At 40.8% G+C, this 21,454-nt stretch overlaps 1 protein-coding gene and 1 long non-coding RNA gene across 3 annotated transcripts in view; one reads left to right on the plus strand and one right to left on the minus strand.

The window, feature by feature from the left end:
• Positions 1 to 21,454, minus strand: part of LOC310717361 — a 65,522-nt gene that overhangs the window by 32,110 nt on the left and 11,958 nt on the right. The gene's annotated exons all lie outside the window — the stretch shown is intronic.
• On the plus strand, positions 1,230 to 15,041 carry kdm4ab (lysine (K)-specific demethylase 4A-b). Of its 2 annotated transcripts, none has more exons than XM_083525014.1 (22): positions 1,230 to 1,374; positions 3,361 to 3,519; positions 3,705 to 3,880; positions 3,993 to 4,107; positions 4,267 to 4,460; positions 4,550 to 4,599; positions 4,721 to 4,824; positions 4,916 to 5,053; positions 5,136 to 5,353; positions 5,696 to 5,850; positions 5,968 to 6,362; positions 6,873 to 6,981; positions 7,210 to 7,394; positions 7,536 to 7,725; positions 8,408 to 8,484; positions 9,517 to 9,572; positions 10,067 to 10,175; positions 10,319 to 10,507; positions 12,372 to 12,542; positions 12,627 to 12,746; positions 13,244 to 13,336; positions 13,442 to 15,041. In XM_083525014.1, the coding sequence occupies exons 2-22, from the start codon at positions 3,385 to 3,387 to the stop codon at positions 13,580 to 13,582; spliced, it is 3,120 nt and encodes a 1,039-aa protein (XP_083381140.1). In that variant the 5' UTR covers positions 1,230 to 1,374; positions 3,361 to 3,384; the 3' UTR covers positions 13,583 to 15,041. The 2 variants fall into 2 exon arrangements, with proteins under 2 accessions (XP_083381140.1, XP_083381141.1); XM_083525015.1 differs by having other exon boundaries at positions 5,968 to 6,347.

The raw sequence follows: 21,454 nt of genomic DNA on the forward strand, positions 1-21,454 counted from the left end.
AAACTCCTGATGCACTTTTCATTAAACCTAGAACTTTAATTTAGTTCTGCTCATTTTTTTTTTTAATTTGCAGGAAAATACATGATGTAAATGACTTCTGATTTCTGTTCCTCCCTCAATTTAGCAGATTGTGTCTGTTATTCCTTCACAAGAAATTTTCCACAGAAGATCCCAGAAGATCTACACAGTTTGTACCAGATTTCAAGAAACATAAAAAAAATAAAAATAACGGATGATCTTCAAAACCTGCTGAATTGCAACACAGCCCTAAACCACATCCAATTACAGATGTGTCAATAATAAATCATTTAAAATGATCAATCTTTTATTTAGAAAACAATTCAGGTCATATTTTTCCCTGTACTTTTTTGTTTATAGAATTCTAGTACATTATATATATATATATATATATATATATGTACAGTACAGACCAAAGGTTTGGACACACCTTCTCATTCAAAGAGTTTTCTTTATTTTCATGACTATGAAAATTGTAGATTCACACTGAAGGCATATTGTAGGTTGTCATATTGTAGGTTCTTCAAAGTAGGCATCAAGAGAATGCCAAGAGTGTGCAAAGCAGTAATCAAAGCAAAATGTGGCTACTGTAGAACCTACAATATGACATTTTTCAGTTGTTTCACACTTTTTTGTTATGTATATAATTCCATATATAATTCCACATGTGTTCATTCATAGTTTTGATGCCTTCAGTGTGAATCTACAATTTTCATAGTCATGAAAATAAAGAAAACTCTTTGAATGAGAAGGTGTGTCCAAACTTTTGGTCTGTACTGTGTATATATATTTATATATATAAACACATACATATTTAAGAATCTGTATATGTAAGTAACATTTCATAATTTGAAAGAACGCTAACTACATTTAATTTTTTTTAAAACAATGTTTACTTTTACCGCATTTCTTTTTTTATGTAAATCAATACAATAGTAAATACTGTTTATATATTTTATATATAAATATAAATAAACTAATAATTTTATATAGGGATGTGTATGAATAAGAAATAAACTAAAGATTATTATAACATCAATTTTCTACAAACGAAAAAATTGTATAAAACACACATATATAAATATAATAAAGTATTGTAAATAAATTAATAATAAAACCCAGCGCTGTTATTTTTGTAGTGTCATATTGGTCAATCTGGCAACCCAGGACGATGACAGCGCTGTGATTGGTTATGGTTCCTCCTGGCCATAGTAAACAAATGGGCAGCGCGCATGCGCAGTGTGGAGCTAATGGAGGTGATGGGGCTTGGGCTTGTGAAGGTCCGGTGCTGAAAGTGAGTGAAGAGAGGCGGAAAGATAAGAGCGGGTTTCCCGTGACATTTATTCCACATAATCGGTGAGTTAATGTGCATTCAGAGCGCTTAGTCTCACAGAAATAATCATTTATGCAGTTAAAACACTGTGTTTCTCCTGCACGGAGTTAATGCTAATGCTAACCAACTAAACAGGGCTAATCTCGGCTACATAAAACAAAAAAACGGCTTTTCCCGCCTTTTTTTTTGTATCGTTCGGCGGATTTGGGTTCTGTGGCGGTAATACGGTGCGGATTCGGAGCTGTAATGTCCCGCTGGATGTGTTTCCTCTCCCGGTCCTGTGAACAGAGAACATCAAGGCCTAGCTAGCAAGCTAAGTTAGCGTTAGCTGTGAGAGTTTTTTTTTTTTTAGTTTTTTTTTTTAAAGAGACTCTCGGTTCAGCCAATCAGCGTTCAGAATGTCTCGGAGTGTGGGCGTAACCAGGACGGGGCGTGGTCTATGGGTTTGACGTTACCCGGAGGTGCTGAGGGACGACGCGGTGCGCATGCGCGTCTTCCATTGTATTGTACTGTGTGTTTTATTTGCAATGTATTATATCAGTAATTTTTATTAAATTTAATAAAACATGTTTGGAATATGATTTATACACAAAGCACAGTCAACTAATAGGCAAACATTTATTTATTAAAATATTGTATTTTATTCATATCTTGACATTTCAATATTAACATTATATATAATGTTCTTGTATTTACAACTAAATAATAAATAATAAGAGGAAGAAGAAAGAATAGATCAATTAGATTATCTCTCTCTCTCTCCCCCCCACTTATTATATTATATCATTGGACATTTTAAGATATTTATATTATTACTGCGATAAACATTTCCTCTTCCTTTTGTTACTATGCAACAAACTCAGGGTGCAGCTACTGATTATTTCAGTAATCGAGTTTTCTACCGAATATTCCATTGATTAATTGAATAATCGGCTCAATAAGTATTTTTTCTTTACTAAAGCGAAATACTAAATATACAAGAGAATATAAGACGGTCTTAAAAATGAAAAAGTAAATTTGTTTATTTTTTTTTTTATTATTTGTGTTAATATTAAATTATATAAAAGAATAACTGTGAAAACTAAACTCATTTAGTGCTTTTAACTGCTGTATTACATCAAAATATATAAATAAAAAAATCATAAAAATATAAAAATCAATTTCATATGACTTAAAAAGCTAAACACACTGTACAGTGTTTTCTTTGTTTTAGTATGAAATTAGCTTGGAAAATTTGTGAGAGTGAAAAAAATCTATGAAAGTCCAGATGTTCTTTTATTTTTTCTTCCATTGAATAATGCTCCTTTAGCATGAAGAACGGCTTCATACACACTCAGGATCCGAACAGGTTCTGAATCTCCAAACGTTCTGCTGAAATATTCACCTGAAATCATTCAGTTAATCTCACAGTAGTGCAGTAGGATTGAGGTGCGGTGTCTGGGCAGGTGGTTCCATGATAAACATCAGTCCAGACGTCTGTCTGCTCTCTAAATAACACTTATAGAACTCAGACATTTGCTTTGGCTCATCGTCTTGTTGTACTGTGAAATCGGATCCAGAGAGCCGCAGTCCAGACGGAACTGCACGGTGCTGAAGTGTGGACTGGGAGCCGTGTTGGTTTACTTTCACTTTCCGGAACCAAAACAACCCCAAACCATTAAACTTCCACCTCCATGTGTGACTATGGGGGTGAGGGAGTCTGATCACATCTTCTCTCCTCTTCTTCTGTTAGAGATAAAAAAATGTCCCATTTGGACTCCACAGAACTTTCATTCACATTACTGTGTTGTATTTGTGTGAATTACACACACACAGTTAATAATCTCAGAACACTTAAAATACATTAGTTATTCATTAAATGTTTATTTTTATCTCAGTACAATTGTATTTACTTCTTGAAGCCATTATAATGATGTTTTTGTTGTTTGTTTACTGTTAGGAGTGTTTTTCTGCCTATCAGCAGTTCTGTAGGAGTTTTTCAGTTCTGATTGAAGTGTGTGTGGTTGCAGGTTTGAGGATCCACGGGGGTGAGGATGGCGTGCGACTCGTCCTCCTTCTCCTCCAAGGGGATCATGACCTTTTACCCGACCATGGAGGAGTTCAAGAGCTTCAGCCGCTACATCGCTTACATGGAGTCTAAGGGAGCGCACAGAGCCGGTCTGGCCAAGGTACACACACACACACACACACACACACACACACACACACACACACACACACACACACACACACACACACACACACACACACACACACACACACCCCAAACTCACTCTAAGCTAAATTGGGATAAACAAATACACAAAAAAAAAAAAGATTTTTTTTTTACGATAAATTCTCTCATGATCTACAGATCGTTCCTCCAAAGGAGTGGAAGCCCAGACGCTCGTACGACGACATCGATGACCTGTTGATCCCAGCGCCGATCCAGCAGGTGGTGACGGGTCAATCTGGACTCTTCACTCAGTACAACATCCAGAAGAAACCCATGACTGTGAAGGAGTTCCGCAAAACCGCCAACAGCGACAAGTGAGTGAGCGATAACACTGCGATATCAACTCGGATGATATCAGACTCTCGCACGGACTCTCGCACGGCAGTGTTCGGTTGTGGTGATGGAGTTTTGTTTCTTCTCCTGCAGGTTCTGCAGTCCACGATATGATGACTTTGAAGAGCTCGAGAGGAAATACTGGAAGAACGTCACTTTCAACCCTCCCATCTATGGAGCCGACGTTAACGGAACTCTGTACGACCCTGTGAGTGACTTTCTCACTCGTCCTCCGTATTTTATCTCCTTCTCCTCTTTATCCTTTTCTCTATCCTGCTCTCTTGCTTCTTCCTTCTCTTTCCCCAACCCCCTTCTTTCTACACCTTCATCCTCCTTCAGTTTTAAATTCTTTTTTTCCTCACGTCAGGGTGTGGATGAGTGGAACGTGGGCCGTTTGAACACCATCCTGGACACTGTGGAGCACGACAGCGGCATCACCATCGAGGGGGTGAACACGCCTTACCTGTACTTCGGCATGTGGAAGACGACGTTCGCCTGGCACACGGAGGACATGGATCTCTACAGCATCAATTACCTTCACTTCGGGGAACCCAAGTCGTGGTACAGCTTCTATTCCGTAGAAAAACCTTTCAGTGTGTTAATTTTGAGAACTTCTGAGAGCAGGTTTATTTTTGAACGTTCCTGTACAGGTACACTGTTCCTCCGGAGCACGGGAAGAGATTAGAGCGTCTGGCTAAAGGTACGCATGAGCGCGAATTTAACACCTAGACTCTTTTTCAGTTCATATGCATGTAATCGCCACCTAGTGGATAAACCCTGAACTGAACTGCAGTTTCTATTCCAACTTTATTGTTGTGCAGGATTTTTTCCTGGAAGTTCTCAAAACTGCGAAGCTTTTCTCCGACACAAGATGACCCTGATCTCTCCCTCTATTTTGAAGAAATATGGCATCCCTTTTGAAAAAGTGAGAGACCGTTGAAATGCTAAGACAATTTTGCTCCCCAGTGTTTGCATCTCATCCATGTTTTTAATTAAAAATTAAATTTTTTTTTAAGATCACTCAGGAAGCCGGAGAGTTCATGGTGACGTTCCCGTATGGATATCATGCCGGGTTCAATCACGGGTTTAATTGCGCGGAGTCGACCAACTTCGCCACGCAGCGGTGGATCGATTACGGAAAGCAGGCCATTCTGGTGAGATCCAGCGAGTTTAGTGTCGTTTGTTTCACGCAGTGTTGCGGTTAAATCTGACGCTTTCCGACTCTCTCGGCTGCAGTGTTCATGTCGGAAGGACATGGTAAAGATCTCCATGGACGTGTTTGTGAGGAAGTATCAGCCCGAGCGTTACGAGTTGTGGCTGGCGGGGAAGGACAGCGCGCCCATCGATCACACCAAACCCACTCCAGAGGCGGCTGAGTTCATGGGCGGCAAGAAAGGAGACTTCGGTCACAGAGAACCGTGTACGCAGAAGCTGAGCAGCGACTCCAAAAAAAGGTGCAAATAAATTCTTTTTGGTTTTCTGTCTATAAGGATTTTTATGGTGCTGAAGGTTACTGCTCCTTTAGTGCTGCTGTGCAACACCTCCACTGGTGTCTCACTTCTTTTTGCCTGTTGTTGTCTCCTTCCCTCTTTTTCCCCTCTCTTTCTCAGCGTTGCTGTCATTTTCCTTTTTCCCCTCTCGTTTTGGGCGGAGCTTCCCTTCCTCCTCTTTTTAATCATTGCTGTTCTCCTTAATCTTATTGTATTATTATAATAAGTAATTATGAGAATATTTTTTACTGTGTGTGTGTGTGTGTGTGTGTGTGTGTGTGTGTGTGTGTGTACGTGCGTGCTCAGTGTGGCCAAACAGAGGATCGGAACTAAGAGGCATCGTGTGTGTTTGGAGGTACCAGATGATGTTCTGCCAAAGAGTGAGGAGCAGAATGGCGACTCTGTTTATGGGAAGAAGGGACGTCTCTCTCCACAGCCGGAGCTGAGCTCGGACACTTCCGGTACTTTCCTCACCTTTCTCTCCCTCCATCCCTCCACTGTCTGTATCTGTTCATTTCCCTGATCTGATCTCTGGAACGCAGTATAAACGTGACTCGTGTGTGTCGATTTGGTTTCAGACTGCAGCAGTCGGTCGTGTGTAAAACCTCCTCGTTCGGAGAACTCGGCCCCGGAGTCTCCTCAGGCCCAAAGAAAAAGCCATCTGTCCATCGCCACCGTCCCCATGGCCCCGCACTGCCTCTCCGCTCTGCCCTGGACGTCCAGCAAGCCCGGGGTCGCCAGCCTGCTCTTTCACCGGACCCTGAGTCCCTCTGACGCCCTGCAGGTTCACACCTACGCCGCTAAAGCCACGCTCTGTAAACCCCAATATCCCAAAGTCCAAGACTTCATGGACTCCGACTCCGAGTCAGAACCCACACCTGAGCTGAAACACAGCGTAGACACTCCAGAACACAGCGTAGACACTCCAGAACACAGCGTAGACACTCCAGAACACAGCGTAGACACACATGAGGTGAGTTGAAAATTATATATATATATTAAAAAAATTTTATAAATCAGAAATAAATGTTTTAATTTTTTCGTTGAGGTACTGGTGTGAAGACCAGATGGCGCTATAACATAATTGACTCCAGCCTCAGTCTCTTTATTTTGCATGGATGTTAGGAAGCGTACAGACGGGAAAAAACAAGATAAACGCCGATGTTATTATTCATGATTTTGTTTCTTTTGTTATATTAAAGAAACATTTTAAAAATCTAGCTGACCGAGTTTAGCGATGCCTCCTGTGATGATGGAAATCTAATGTCTGGGTTTCATTGGTATTAGTTCGATTCATAAGACGGCAATTTGATGTTTTTAATGCTGATTTCTGAATCTCAAAACTACGATTACGATACGCATACGCCGCTTTTAAAAAGCCGATCGTCTGAACGCTCTCTCCGGTCTTCTATGCCTTTACAGTGATACGTGATGTAGAGACGGTTTGCGTTTGTACGTTAACCTTGACATTTTATCGCTGCAGGATGAAACGGAGGATGAGAAAGAGAACAAGAGCATGAAGAGGATGCTGCAACCCCTCAGCAATCTGCCACAGCTTCACCCGCTGCTCAGAGACAGCTCCAGCGATGAAGGTTACACTTTATGGATCTTGATTTTTATAATGGCCCCGAAAGATCAAGTAGTTGTGATGGTGAAAATCCTGCTTCTGCTTGAATAGAAATTCTTCTGTTCCTTCAGGGTTTTGTACATGTTTAATTCAAATTCAGTGTTGTTTTTTTTTAAAGGATATTCACACTTGTGGTCCATAGAAGTGAAGTAAAATGTACATATAATTGTGTTTGTGTGTGTTTGTGGTACAGAGTTACAGGAACAGGTGGAGATCGATGTGGACTGTCAGGAATCGGACCCCTGGGCTGAGCTACTCAGGCCCCTGTGGCAAAAACGGGTATTGCGCAGCTTTAAGGTGGAGCGCGAGTTTAACCGGCGTTTGGGTCTCCAGGCTCCATACTGTGCCGTGTGCAGCCTCTTCCACACGTACGAGCAGGTAGAGATGGGAGCCATGAGGAAAACACCACCACCATCAGAGATGATTCAGATAAATGATTTGTAGTTGTACAAGATTGTGTGTGTGTGTGTGTGTGTTGGTGCTACTGATGCCTTGCTACTGATCTCCCATTCCTCCCAGAGCGATTTGAACACTCTGATCCAGGGAACGTCGGTGTCTAGTGGAGAGGACAACATTAGGACGAAGCCTCTGATCCCGGAGATGTGCTTCACAGGAAGTTCTGACGGACAGCTGTCCACTCCGAACCTGGATGAGGATGGAACCAGTCCTCTGGTCAGCTGTACGGTGTGCTCCGTTCGCGTTCACACCAGTGAGTATTAGCCCTGGAACTTATTTCGAGAGTTTTGGAACAGAAACACTGACGTTTTCCCACCAATTCGCTTCGTGTGAAAGTACAGACGCCTTTGTTTTCGCTCTTGTGGCCCATAAACTCCCTCATGTCTTCCAAAATATTCTCTCCTCTGGTCTACAGGTGTTTTCACATGGGAAAGAGTACACAGTGTACTCGCTGTGTGTGTGTGTGTGTGTGTGTGTGTGTGTGTGTGTGTGTGTGTGTGTGATAAGATATCCACAGATTACACCAAAACGTTTAAATTATGACAAAAGTAATGGCTCTGAGTGTTTCTGAATTTCTTGATTTAATATCAGCAGAATATTTGCTCCTCAGTGTGGAATTGTTCATTCGGTTTGTCCGTAAAAACATGTGTATATATATATATATATATATATATATATAACATATAAAATGTAACGGCTAAACGCACTCCTACGTCGTTCACTTTCTAGAGGGAAATCGTCGATAACAATTTTGTGGTGTGTTTGCGTGAGGTCTGCACCTGGTGGTCACTGAATCGTGTCGTGTTCGTTCTGAGGAATGTGAACACTGCACTCTAAAAACTACTGAGTCTTAATATTTAAGGATTATAATATAAATTGCGTATTTATGCACGTTTCCAGATAAAGGTTGAGGATTCAATGTTGTATCTCCTCAGGTTGTTACGGAGTTCCTCGAGGCAGCAGTCTGGATGGATGGAGGTGTTCACGCTGTGAAGACAATGCTTTTACTCAGGTCTTACATCTTTTCTGCATTTCTTTTTTATTTTATTTATTAAAAATTTTTTGGCTGAAAAATAGAAGCATTTCAACCCTTTTGATCAAATAATAATGTTAAATAATAATTTATTATTCATAATAAAAAGTGATTAAATGGGTGCCATTACTTTTGTCACAACTAATTTAGTTTTTTTTTTTTTCTTTTTTCAATTTAATGTGAAACATTTCATAAATTCTCTCTGTGTTTAATTGTTAAACAATGAATTTTTTCCATTTTTATTTTCTAAAAATAAAGTTATGGTTCTCTTTTTTTTTTTTTTATTAAAAAAAAAAAATTTTATCAGATGATTGATGTTTCCAAAAAACCTACTAAACAGTTTTATTGCCAAAAAAAAAAGAAAAAATGCAAATATTAATTCTAATTAAATACCAATTAAGTTTGAAGTAAAAGTATGTAATTGGGTGAGGTGATAAAAAAAAAAAAAAGAAAAGAAGAAAAAAATGAAAGAATGATTTGTATCACCTGCTTCAGGCCGCCATTGTAAAGAAGAACCTGTTCTTAATGACTTGCCTGTAAAAATAAAGGTTAAACAAGCTTAAACTTCATAATAATAATAATAATAATAATAATAATAACATAGCCCTGTTTGAGCTGCAGAAGGGAGAGAAGACAGGCAACTTTGTGTGTTTTGAGTAAATAGCTGGATGTGAAACACACACACACACACACACACACACACACACACACCACACTGTGGCACGGTGGAACAGGTTTGAGTCTGCTCGTTTAAGTGAAGGGAAAATTTGAATGCTCCCAAATACACCTCAATTGTGTGTGGTGATCAGTTTGGTGAAGAAGCACATATGGTGAAAAGTCAAGTGTCCTTCTAGTGTATTGACACGAGAGGGTGGATTCTGAGCGTATGAAGACAGATTGCACTGCTATTTTATCTTGATCTCGTAGATACAGGACAAAGTTAACTCGGGTTTAATTACTCAGTGTCCACTGTATGATCTGTAATTTTTCCCTTCCTTCTTCCCTCCTCAGGACTGCTGTTTGTGTTCTTTACGAGGAGGAGCATTGCAGAGAGCCAACAACGACAAGTGAGTATCTTGGTAACAATCCCAGGAAGTTATTTACAGTCTGGCGGGGTTTCAGGACGATATGGAAGAATTAAAAACGTTTATCTCTGAGGACGGTTGTTAGGGGTCGGGTGATATGATGGCATGATATTTATATGGTGATAAATTATCGCGATACATTTCTGCTCTGGTGGGTCTCGTAGGGTTCAGGAACGATGTGAAAATTGCCTCGGGGGAAACGGTGTGATGAAGCCAACACATTTATATAATGTATAAGATTTAAGTATGTTATATGTTCAAGTTTTTAAGGGGACTGATGAGAAAATTAGACGTGACGTGACATCGTGTGTAGTCATGTGACCGGGTATATACGTGATTTTCCTATCGCGCTACGGGTCTATTGAAGGACAAGCAAATAATTATAATTATGCACCGCAACGTGGGCCTTTAGGTAGGAACTGTGTAGTAGGTGGACCTGATGATGAACGTGTGTGTGTGTGTGTGTGTGTGTGTAGGTGGGTGCATGTGTTCTGTGCAGTAGCTGTTTTGGAGGCCAGGTTTGTGAACATCCCCGAGCGCAGGCCGGTAGATCTGAGTGCTATACCGCTACAGAGATTTAAACTGGTAAGCGTGCGTGTGTGTGTGTGTGTGTGTGTGTGTGTGTGTGTGTGTGTGTGTGTGTGTGAGAGAGAGAGAGACTGCTACATCGTTTTCTACAGGTTGGTAGAAGCTGTGTGTTGACAGGAAGTGGTGTTTTTGGTGTGCAGAAGTGTCATTACTGTCGGAAGCAGATGAAGAAGGCGTCTGGTTGCTGTGTTCAGTGCTCCCACGGCCGCTGCTCGTCCTCCTTCCACCCCACGTGTGCTCAGGCGGTCGGCGTTCACCTGCACCCTGACGACTGGCCCTTCGTCGTCTTCTTCACCTGCTGGAGACACAAAGGAGGCACAAACATCGAGGTATCAACAAACTAGAAAAGCTAAACAACTTTATATTCCTACACATTTACTGGTGTACGTTTTTACATTTCGAGAACATCTGTTGTTCAAAACTCCATAAAAGGGCAAAAGTCCAAAAACTACAAATAACAAAAGATTGACTAAAAGGTGAAAGTAGAGTTGGGGGCAGGGTATGTTCACTATTACATGACACTAGCCAATCATAAGTGTCCGTCTGCGTATGTATGTGGAAGAGGGCAGATAGCGTTTATCCTCACAGCGTGACAGCAGTTCGAAGAAATGTTCTCCTCCTTTTTCTGAGGAATACTGTGACCTTTTAGGACGGCGTTTCTTAGGTTTTTTTCAGGGTTTTTTTTTATCTAGCGATATTTTTATAGCCAAAAGTATTGGGACAATACTTCTCCAAATTCTTCTCCAAAATGTTACACAAAGTTGAAGGCATACAATTGTACAGGACGTCTCTGGATACTGTAGCATGAGACCCAAACCTGCGCCAGCATGACCATTCCCCTGTGCACAAAACCAGCTCCATGAAGATCTGCCTTTCATAGGTTGGAGTGGAAAATCTCCTGCTGTAGAGTTACAATCCTATTGAGGCCTGGGGTGCAGTCATCATTCACATTCATCCCAAAGGTGCTCACCTCATCTCTTTACTCACACCTTGGTGGCTAAATGAATCTCCACAAAATCTAGTGGAACATCTTCCCAGAATAGTGGAGGTTATTATAACAGCAAATGGGGACTAAATGTGGAATGTTGCTCAGGTTTTCACAAACTTTTAGCCATGTAGTGTACGTGTGATCTACATGAGAGGGTTAGGATTGAGGTTAGATAGAGTTTAGTAGCTGGTTAATTCTGTGGGCGGAGCTTCAGTGTTCTACTTTATAACCCTCTAATTATCGTTGCTCTCATGGCATCCTGCACAAACGTCTAATTACACGTGTCTAATTTTACGTCTCGGTGGCTGTAATGTTCACTCTGCCGATCTCGTCACGAGCTATTTATCTTTATTCGTCCTGCACCTGCTCTGTACCCCCACACACCTGCTGAGGGGCGACGAGACGCCTCGTTATCCAGAGGCATGTTCACGTTTACTCTCCATCGTTATTAAAAACACCCCGTTCTTCACGCTAAATAAACCACCGCATGTTATACTGCATACGTCAGCTTCCAGTGCAGGCCGATACGATACGGAGAAAGATTTAGCACCATATTACAAGACGCTTGTTTAATGTTCAGCACCGTATATACGGGTATTTATTTTTTACTTTGCTAAATATTTGTAAACAAGTCGCTTAGCTGAAAACAAAAATGCTTATAATTCAAACATATTAATAAACAAATTCAATATATTGTTTTTTATATTGTAACAAATATTGAATATTATATATTTTACAATTTTTAAAAGTGATCAAATCGGCAATATAATTAGATGGATGAATGGATGGATAGATAGATGGATGGATGGATGGATGGATAGATAGATAGATAGATAGATAGATAGAAAGAATTTATGAAGAAATGTACATTATGAATCAAAGGGTATATTTGATTTGATCCGATCTTGTAACTTATCTACTTATGTGTGTGTATATATATATTAGTTACAAGATCGGATCAAATTCATTCTTTTTTTAAATTTTTTTTATTATATACTATATCTGATATGTTTCTCTTTTATTTTTCTGATTGTTAAAATTTTTCTGGTATCAGATCGGTACCATCTCATTATCTTGGTACATAGAACCGCTACGAGACATTTGAGTTTTTGGGCTCTCTAAACTCCTGCACCAGAATCGGACTCGGGTGATTTAAGATGGGACGGAGCGGGTGATAAGAACGTGTGACTTTTTTTCCTCCGCAGCGTAATAAGGCGTCTTTGCGAGAACTGGTGACGGGGCAGAAGGTCATCTGCAAGCACAAGAATGGCCGCTATTACCATTGCGAGGTGGTGGAGCTCACCAAGGCTACGTTCTACGAGGTGGTGTTTGACGACGGCTCCTTCAGCGACAACCTTTTCCCTGAGGACATCGTGGTGCGTAACGCCGTGACGTGAAACAGAGAGTGATGGTTGGTGTGCGACGCTGTTTGTTCCTAACGACGCTTTTTTTGGTTACAGAACAGAGACTGTGTGAGACTCGGGCCTCCAGTAGAGGGCGCCGTGGTGCAGGTGCGCTGGACAGACGGGCTGATCTACGGTGCCAAGTTCGTCGCAGCTCATGTCATCCCCATGTATCAGGTCAGGGAATCTCTCTCTCTCTCACACACACACTAAAATTGTTCGCACATTCTGCGTTTTAGAGTACACGTGTGTGTGTGTGTGTGTGTGTGTGTGTGTGTGTGTGTGTGTGTGTGTGTGTGAGAGAGTGATTGCCCCCCCCCTTTTTGTTCCCAGAACAGTCCGTTTTGTCTCCCTGCTGTGATTTACGCAACATCACCCAAACAAACTCACAAATTCACAACATCGCACACAAACACACTTTTCTCATCCGTGTGCATCGGATTTATCCAAGTTGCTCCTTTATAACATCATGCGAGTTGATCATTAAACTTCATGAGGAAAAAAAGAAAGAACTGAAGGATGAGCGATATGATGACGTCACATTCACATCACGATACTCCTCTATTTTTATCATTTTATTTATATATACACTGTATGTGAATCTCCATTTCTTCCTCGGGTTCTCATTTTCTTCATTTATTATATGCATCTTTCTCTCTGTCTCGTGTCCCCAGTTGGAGTTCGAGGACGAGTCTCAGCTGACGGTAAAACGTGAAGAAGTGTACTGTCTGGACGAGGAGCTTCCCAAACGTGTCAAGGCGAGACTGGTGAGACACTGAGGAGACTCTCACTTCATCATTCCTACTCTTCCCCTGAGTGCCTTTAATCATTCTGTGATCTCTCTCTCTCTCCCCCCTCCCCCCCCCTCCCAGTCCGTGGCGTCAGACATGCGCTTTAAAGGAGTCTTTGTGGAGAAGGAGGTCAAACAGGACTCTAAAAGACAGCGCTTTATAAACTCGCGCTACAGAGAGGACTATATCGAGCCTTCAGTCTACAGAGCCATCATGGAGTAAAGCGTTCTCCTTCACCTCGGGGGATTAAAAAAAAAACCTCTCGGACTCCTCAGATTTTTATTTTATGCCGACGTTTCTGAGATTTATTTTCTCCTTGAAACCCTGTTCGAGCCCCTTATTCCTTCCAATGACGCTCTGCCGCTGTGGAACATCAAACCTGTTCCGTAATCTGATCTCTGAGCCTCCAAATGCAACTGTGCAACTGCGTCCTGAGCGGTTCCTCTGAGAAGTTTCTTAAAGTGGCTCCTCTGAAGTTTTTTTGGAAGCGGCTCCATTGAGAAGTTATTTGAAGTGAGCAACTTTTTCGGATTCCTAATGGAAAATAGTAGAGAAGTTACGAGGTTGTTGTTCCCTCTGCCCTTTCTATATCGCTACCACACGTAGCTTGCTTTATATCAATTAATCAGATAACAAATCTGGTGACGTGTGAAGCGATCTGAAATACAACATTGTTCAAATACAAGTAGTTCATGCTTCAGGCTGTTTAAAAAAAAAAAAAAAAAAAGGCCACGCCTACAAGAGATCATTTTACTTACTAGCATCGCTCAGGGATGAGTAACGATTTTACAGTAGCGTATGAGATCCGTGTCGCATCCGTTACAGCAAAATTAGAACAATATAAAAACCTACGGCCACAGAAGCCGGTAATCACCATAGAAACCATGATTCAAAACTGGGTTTCCAGATCTAGACAGAGAGCACCAGCGTGTGTAGCTCAGCGTTAGCATTCTTAGAGTAGCGTAGTTACAGAAACGCGTTACTGATGCTACAATCCGAAATCTGTTTCCAAGGAAACAGTATTTCAAAAGCACAGTGGAAAAGGAGCTCTCAGGGAAAAAAAGGAGGTCCGAATCCCGATCGGAAATTGAGAGCCTTGAAATGAGAAGATCGGATCTGGATCGGCCACCGGCATCGCGTACATGGTTATATTTCATCAGCGCTAATTTTGTAATTAGGTTTTTTTTTGTTTTTGTTTTTTTTCTCCTGCTCCACATCCTTTCGATAAAATCAGCAGGCTGAATTGTAGCGCGTGTTCACTGTGTAATCTACTGTAAATCTTTTTTTTTTTTATAGAAAATGCTCACGCTTTATTTTCTCCCTCGCTTATTTTCTAGGATCGAATTCCGGGTCGTCGTTTTACTTATATCTGGGATAAGTTCATTTTTTTGCTCTTGGCGCTTGTTTTTCTTCGACATTTAAATTAATTTGTATCAAAAAATAATTTATTTGTTTTGATCTCTTCCAGTTTTCTACACTTTTTACTCTGTCGATAATTACGAATGAAATATTGGCAGTAAAAAAAAAAAAAAAAAAAACACAGATGCACTTATTGACCATTTTCTCCTATGATGTGTGTGTTTAGTAAAATAAAATCTTTTCTGGAATGTTGGATCTGGTTCTGGTACGCTCTGTACACTCATGACTGCTTCTTTCTTCATTAAAAGCAGCTTGATTTGGACTTTTTTGTGGGATGTGTTTAATTTCTCTGCAGCGTAAGTAAAGAATAAACCGTTGTAGGAAAATAATCAACAGTGAGGTCATCGTCATATGATGATTATTTTCCAGTAACAATGTTTTGGGCTAAAAAACAGTTACTTCCTGTTTACACACTGGTTCATGTGAATGCTGGATTGTGATTGGCTGGAAGTTCAGGTGTGAAACAGCACCAGGAGTTAAATCCAACATCTTCATTAATACAGACTGACATGCAATTCATCTCAAACTGATTTGATTCATGTAGCCATGTTTTCAGAGACACTGCCAGCTGCTTCTTCTCTTCTCCTTTATACACTTCCTGCATCTTCATATATAACAGACGATAAACATCTTGTGCTGTTATTCACATCCAATCACTTCCTATCAATTCTGATTGTGTTTCGTGATTTGAAGTCCAGGTTCATCAGGATTTCCTGTGTATGGTGTATACAGAAGGTAAGTGTGTGTTTAAGAGTCTGGAGTCTCCCGCATAATTAGACTTGATTTAACGTGTTTTTCACGTCATGTTCATCTCTGTGTGAACACAGCAGTAATAATAATAATATATTTTTTTCCTTTAATGATGAGGTCGCACCCTGACGTGGCCTTTGTAATCAGTGTTGGTCATTTGGGTGTGGTGGTGATTACAGTTCGTCTCTCTGATGCACACTCCAGGTTTTTTTTTCTGTCTTATACAGTCTATCACACACATTTACACCACACGCAGCATCCGCAAAGTCAACAGCATTGTGTACGACCACACACACTTAACTGTGTGTTAATGAACTGTACAACCTGAACTCAGCACACACTCATTACTCTCTCAATTCATTCCACCACCACATTATATATTATATTTAATCATATACTGTATTTATGCTGTTTTTTGCTGCATTGTGTTTGTTTATAGTCCTCTTTTGCATATTACTGTATATTTAGAGTATACAGCAGGTTTACCGGTTGGTGCTTTTTTGTGTTTTTTGTCTGCACTGTTTGGACACTTGGAAACTGCTCTGTGTTCTGTTATGTAGCTCTGTGTTGGGTGTTGAAGCTCTGTGTTGGGTGTTGAAGCTCTGTGTTGGGTGTTGAAGCTCTGTGTTGGGTGATGAAGCTCTGTGTTGTAGCTCTGTGTTGGGTGTTGAAGCTCTGTGTTGGGTGTTGAAGCTCTGTGTTGGGTGTTGAAGCTCTGTGTTGGGTGTTGTAGCTCTGTGTTGGGTGTTGAAGCTCTGTGTTGTAGCTCTGTGTTGGGTGTTGAAGCTCTGTGTTGTAGCTCTGTGTTGGGTGTTGAAGCTCTGTGTTGTAGCTCTGTGTTGGGTGTTGAAGCTCTGTGTTGTAGCTCTGTGTTGGGTGTTGAAGCTCTGTGTTGTAGCTCTGTGTTGGGTGTTGTAGCTCTGTGATGTAGCTCTGTGTTGGGTGTTGTAGCTCTGTGATGTAGCTCTGTGTTGGGTGTTGTAGCTCTGTGTTGTAGCTCTGTGTTGGGTGTTGTAGCTCTGTGTTGAAGCTCTGTGTTGGGTGTTGAAGCTCTGTGATGTAGCTCTGTGTTGGGTGTTGAAGCTCTGTGATGTAGCTCTGTGTTGGGTGTTGTAGCTCTGTGTTGTAGCTCTGTGTTGGGTGTTGAAGCTCTGTGATGTAGCTCTGTGTTGGGTGTTGTAGCTCTGTGTTGGGTGTTGTAGCTCTGTGTTGAAGCTCTGTGTTGGGTGTTGAAGCTCTGTGATGTAGCTCTGTGTTGGGTGTTGAAGCTCTGTGATGTAGCTCTGTGTTGGGTGTTGTAGCTCTGTGTTGTAGCTCTGTGTTGGGTGTTGAAGCTCTGTGATGTAGCTCTGTGTTGGGTGTTGTAGCTCTGTGTTGGGTGTTGTAACACCAGGGTTCTAGAGGATTGTTGTCTCATGTCACTGTGTACTGCATCAGATATACAGTATATGGTAAAAAAAAAAAAAAAAAAGTGCTTCTTGGCTCTTGAGTATCTCACAAAAGTAAGTGCACCCCTCACATTTCAGCAACCATGATAGATAGATAGATAGATAGATAGATAGATAGATAGATAGATAGATAGATAGATAGATAGATAGATAGATAGATCCTTTATTCATCCCATTGTGAAATGTACACAATTTGTGTAGTTTGGTCATTTCAATTTCTTTCTATTTATGAATTATTCTGTATATTTTATATTTAGGATATTTTTGTGTACATTGTGTTTATTTCAATTGATTTTGTGGCAGATTGTGTTTTTATTTTGTATTAGAAAGTAATTCCAGTTCATTTTATAAAGGAAGAAATTATGAGAAATATTTGTTTGCAACAGCAATTTAGTTTCTCGGTTTAATTTGTTGTTTTATAATTTCAGTTGCTTATATATTTTTTTATGTAATTTTATTACAGTTTTTGTGTCTGTATTGAATTTTTCTTTGCTGTTCAGATTTCAGCATTTTTGGAATTTTGTTTGTTTAATTTCAGTCACTTCAGAAAGAAAGTGCGCACGTGTGTGTGAGAGAGAGCGCATGAGCGAGAAGGTGACCTGGGGTGATGGTGTGTTCACATGACTCTCAGCTCTCACCATGTCCCACTTAAACTGGAGTCCAGCCCAGCTGAACACACACACACACACACACACATACACACCCTGGTTTTGGTTACACACCTCATCAGTTGGGGAAAAAAAGGTGTGTGTAGAGGCAGAGAGCAGCTGAGTACCGACTGTGTGGTCATTTCATCTGAAGGAGAAGTAAAGGACCACAAGGCAGTGCTCTCTTCTCATCACATCTCTCCTTTTTTCTGCTACCTTTCTATTTTCTGTCCCCTCTTTTATCTCTCTTCTTTCCTTTATTCTCCTCTCTCCTCATCCTCTCCCCTCATCCTCTCCTCGCCCAGACAGAGAATACCTCTGCATCTGGCCAGATGTTTCGGTGTTGCTTTTTTTTCATCTTCAGGAGCTTCAGGATTGCTGACAGAAATGTGGGAGTTGGAACTGAACGCCTTTGTTAGCTTTTTTCCCTCCCTGCTGATAAAGAAACTCCCTCCTGCCAGCTTGTGTGTGTGTGTGTGTGTGTGTGTGTGTGTGTGTGTGTGTGTGTGTGTGTGTGTGTGTGTGTGTGTGTGTGTGTGTGTGTGTGTGTGTGTGTGTGTGTGTGTGTGTGTGTGTGTGTGTGTGTGTGTGTGTGTGTGTGTGTGTGTGAGTGAGTGAGTGAGTGAGTGAGTGAGTGAGTGAGTGAGTGAGTGAGTGAGTGAGTGAGTGAGTGAGTGAGTGAGTGAGTGAGTGAGTGAGTGAGTGAGTGAGTGAGTGAGTGAGTGAGTGAGTGAGTGAGTGAGTGAGTGAGAGTGAGCGTGATATGATGAAAGAAAAATGCCATGTCTCAGCCAAAACATATCATGCCTTTTTCAGTGTCATGGGAAGTTTTTTTTCATCCACACTATTATAGATGGATGGATGGATGGATATTATTTTATGGACAAAAAGAAATGCGTGCTGAGTTAATCACACATTTGGGTGATTGTTTTCCGAATTCTATTTTTTATTTTGTTACAGTTTTACAATGTTTGATGTTTTTGAATGTTTTTTATTTAAAATGTAACAATAAAATTGATCTAAAACAGTTAGTTTTGTGTTCATTTTTCTTTTTAGATGATGTCAGCTCTTTCTCTTTTGAGATGCATTTCTTCTGAAATGAAACCAGGCGTTGGTGTGCGTCTCGGTTTTTATACTGAACTGAAATTTCCTCCTGCTTCCTCGTGAGCAGTCGAGTTTTGGTGTTTGGTGGTCACGACTTACGACACCAACTTTGTGGGGGGAAAACCAGCAACTCAGACGAGGATCACATGTGCAGGTCAGATGAAGTCTGCAGAGCTTTAAAATGCTTTCTCTACACACAATGACCTTACTGTACTTCTCTCCTTTCAATATCTTGTCATTTTCAGCCTTGTGGGAGGAAAAAGGAGGCTTTGTTTTGTGGTTAAATTCTTAGTCACAGTCAGGAGAAATCTTGAGCATTGTTTTGATGGAACAGGTTTGGACCTTTTTTAGAACAGATTTTTTTAAATAAATATATAAATAAATAATATAATATAATCACACACTATATTGGAAAAATGACTGGTACACACTGATATTCTGAACAAGGAGACCCAGACCTGTTCCAGCATGGCAACACCTCTTTGGACAAAGCCAGCTCCTTGAAGATCTGCTTTAGATGGTTTTGAAGTGTATAAAAGATCTTAAGTGGTCTGCTATAGACCTCTGATCTCCACCCTATGGGATGAATGTGGACGCTGACTGCACCCCAGGCAAACACCCTTGTGGTTGAATGAGCACAAATCTCCACGAGCACTTTCTTAGAAGAAAAAGTGGAGATTATTATAACAGCAAAAAAGGATTAAAAGTGGGAAGTGGGATGTATAAAAAGCACAAAGGAATCAAGTGAACATGAACTTTTGCCCATGAAGTGTATGTTAAATACGTAAAAAAATTTTCATGACTCAGCACGTACAGGAATACTTTCAGCATTCCTTCAGAGCTCCGATTTAATTAATGCTTCACTCGCGGCCCTGCAGGTTTTTTTTACAGGGCCTTTGGGAATTCGCTCATCTGAAGCGTATGAGACTCTGGCGTCACCACTTTAGCGGACTCGCTGCCACAGATGAGGCTGTTAAAGGGGATGTGAAACCAGACTGCTCTCTCATGTGGCAAGAAATTTTCCGTTGTGCTGTTGTGGAGCTCATGACCTTCTCTGCATTTTGGTTATTTTAGTGTGTTTGGTTTAATGTTCAATTTTAGCTATGTGTAAAGTTAGATGTTCGTTTGATGGGATGTTTGTGTAGTTGTGCAGTAACAAAGCGACCTCTGACCTGCTTGGAGCTTGTTTCTTTAGGCAGATGAGCGACCGTGTGCCAGTCTGAACTTTTTAGACAGGAACTGGGATATTTTCGTGAAGGCAGAGCAGCGGCGCTGTAACCTGATCTTCAGGCAGGCATCTGAACGGAAAAAAAGTAATGGAAAGCACTTATACAGCAGCTCTGAACCTGCTGTAGGGTTAATAAATGCAGAAGTGATTGACTCAGACTCGAACACTTTTATGTGTCTGTCTTCCTGTCAGTGTCTTACCCCCCTCTTCTCATTTCACCCCTTTTTTCTCTAAAACACAATATAATCCCCTACACAATCCTCCAAAACCGCACTCCCCTGTTCTCTTCTCTAACTTCAACTCGAAAACGAGCTAGACGACACCATGACGCGAGTCCAAGAGCTATGTGGCGTCTCGCTGGCAAGCTAACGTCTGCAGAATGCTCTCTTATAATCTGCCCAGGAGCTGAAGGAGCTATTTCCTGGCACTGTGGAAAAACAGCAACTTTCTCCAACCATTCTTCAGCCACACTGCTCTCTCAAGCTCTCTCTCACACTCACACTCACACTCACACTCACACACACACACACACACACACACACACACACACACACACACATTCACCACAACCCTGTTGAACCAGGAGAGCTGACTTGTTCCATGTCTGAGCCTGCAAAATCAGTGAAAGAACTTAAAAACTCAGTGGAGATGGGTGGATAGAACAGGAAAGAAAAAAATAGCTGAGGGGGAAAAAAAAACCAAAAAGGACATAAAGTTTCTGAAAGTGTGTATTTTTTACATGACATCATAGTCTGGGGTTGAGAGTGTGATGATTGAGACTTTGAGCATCTGTGATGAAAAGATTTAAACACCAAAAAGTCGAGTTTCTATCCCCTGAATGGTATTTTCAAAACTTTCACCTCAACCTTTTGGGGATATTCCAAAAAAATATATAATATCATCATCATCATACTCGTATATGTGGTGGCCTGGGAAAAAAACTTGCAAATGTTAAGTTTTTCTGTATAATTCTGGGGAAATACTTGCTAATATTTTTTTTTTTATTCTGGAGCATTTAAAGATTGTACAAAGTCAGTGCCGAGGGCAAAAGGGACCTCTGTTTTAATAATGATGTAATACAGTGATAACAGAGTAAAAAACTGTATTATATGATACCCAAGACGTTTCTACCATACAGATGACATTGAGATATTGTACATCCACTATATGGACATAAAACTTTGTTTGGACACCTAAATAAAAGCTTTTTGAACTTCCCATTCCACATTTAGTCCTTATTTGCTGTAATAATAAGATCCACTCTTCTGGGAAGATGTTCGACTCGATTTTGTGGAGATTTGTGGGGAATCATTCAGCCACAGGGGTGTTTGAAATGTCAGGTACAGAAGTAGGTGAGGTGAGGAATTTACACCAGAGGTGCTCAATAAGTTTTATAGCATGAGATCTTCATGGTGCTGGCTTTGTGCACAGGGTCTTTGTCGTTGGGTAATACTCCGACAAATCACTAGTGAGTTTTAAGCTGTTATATAGATTTTTT

This window comes from Silurus aristotelis (genome assembly GCF_946808225.1).
Source record: "Silurus aristotelis genome assembly, chromosome: 22".
In the NCBI taxonomy this organism is placed as follows: domain Eukaryota; kingdom Metazoa; phylum Chordata; class Actinopteri; order Siluriformes; family Siluridae; genus Silurus; species Silurus aristotelis.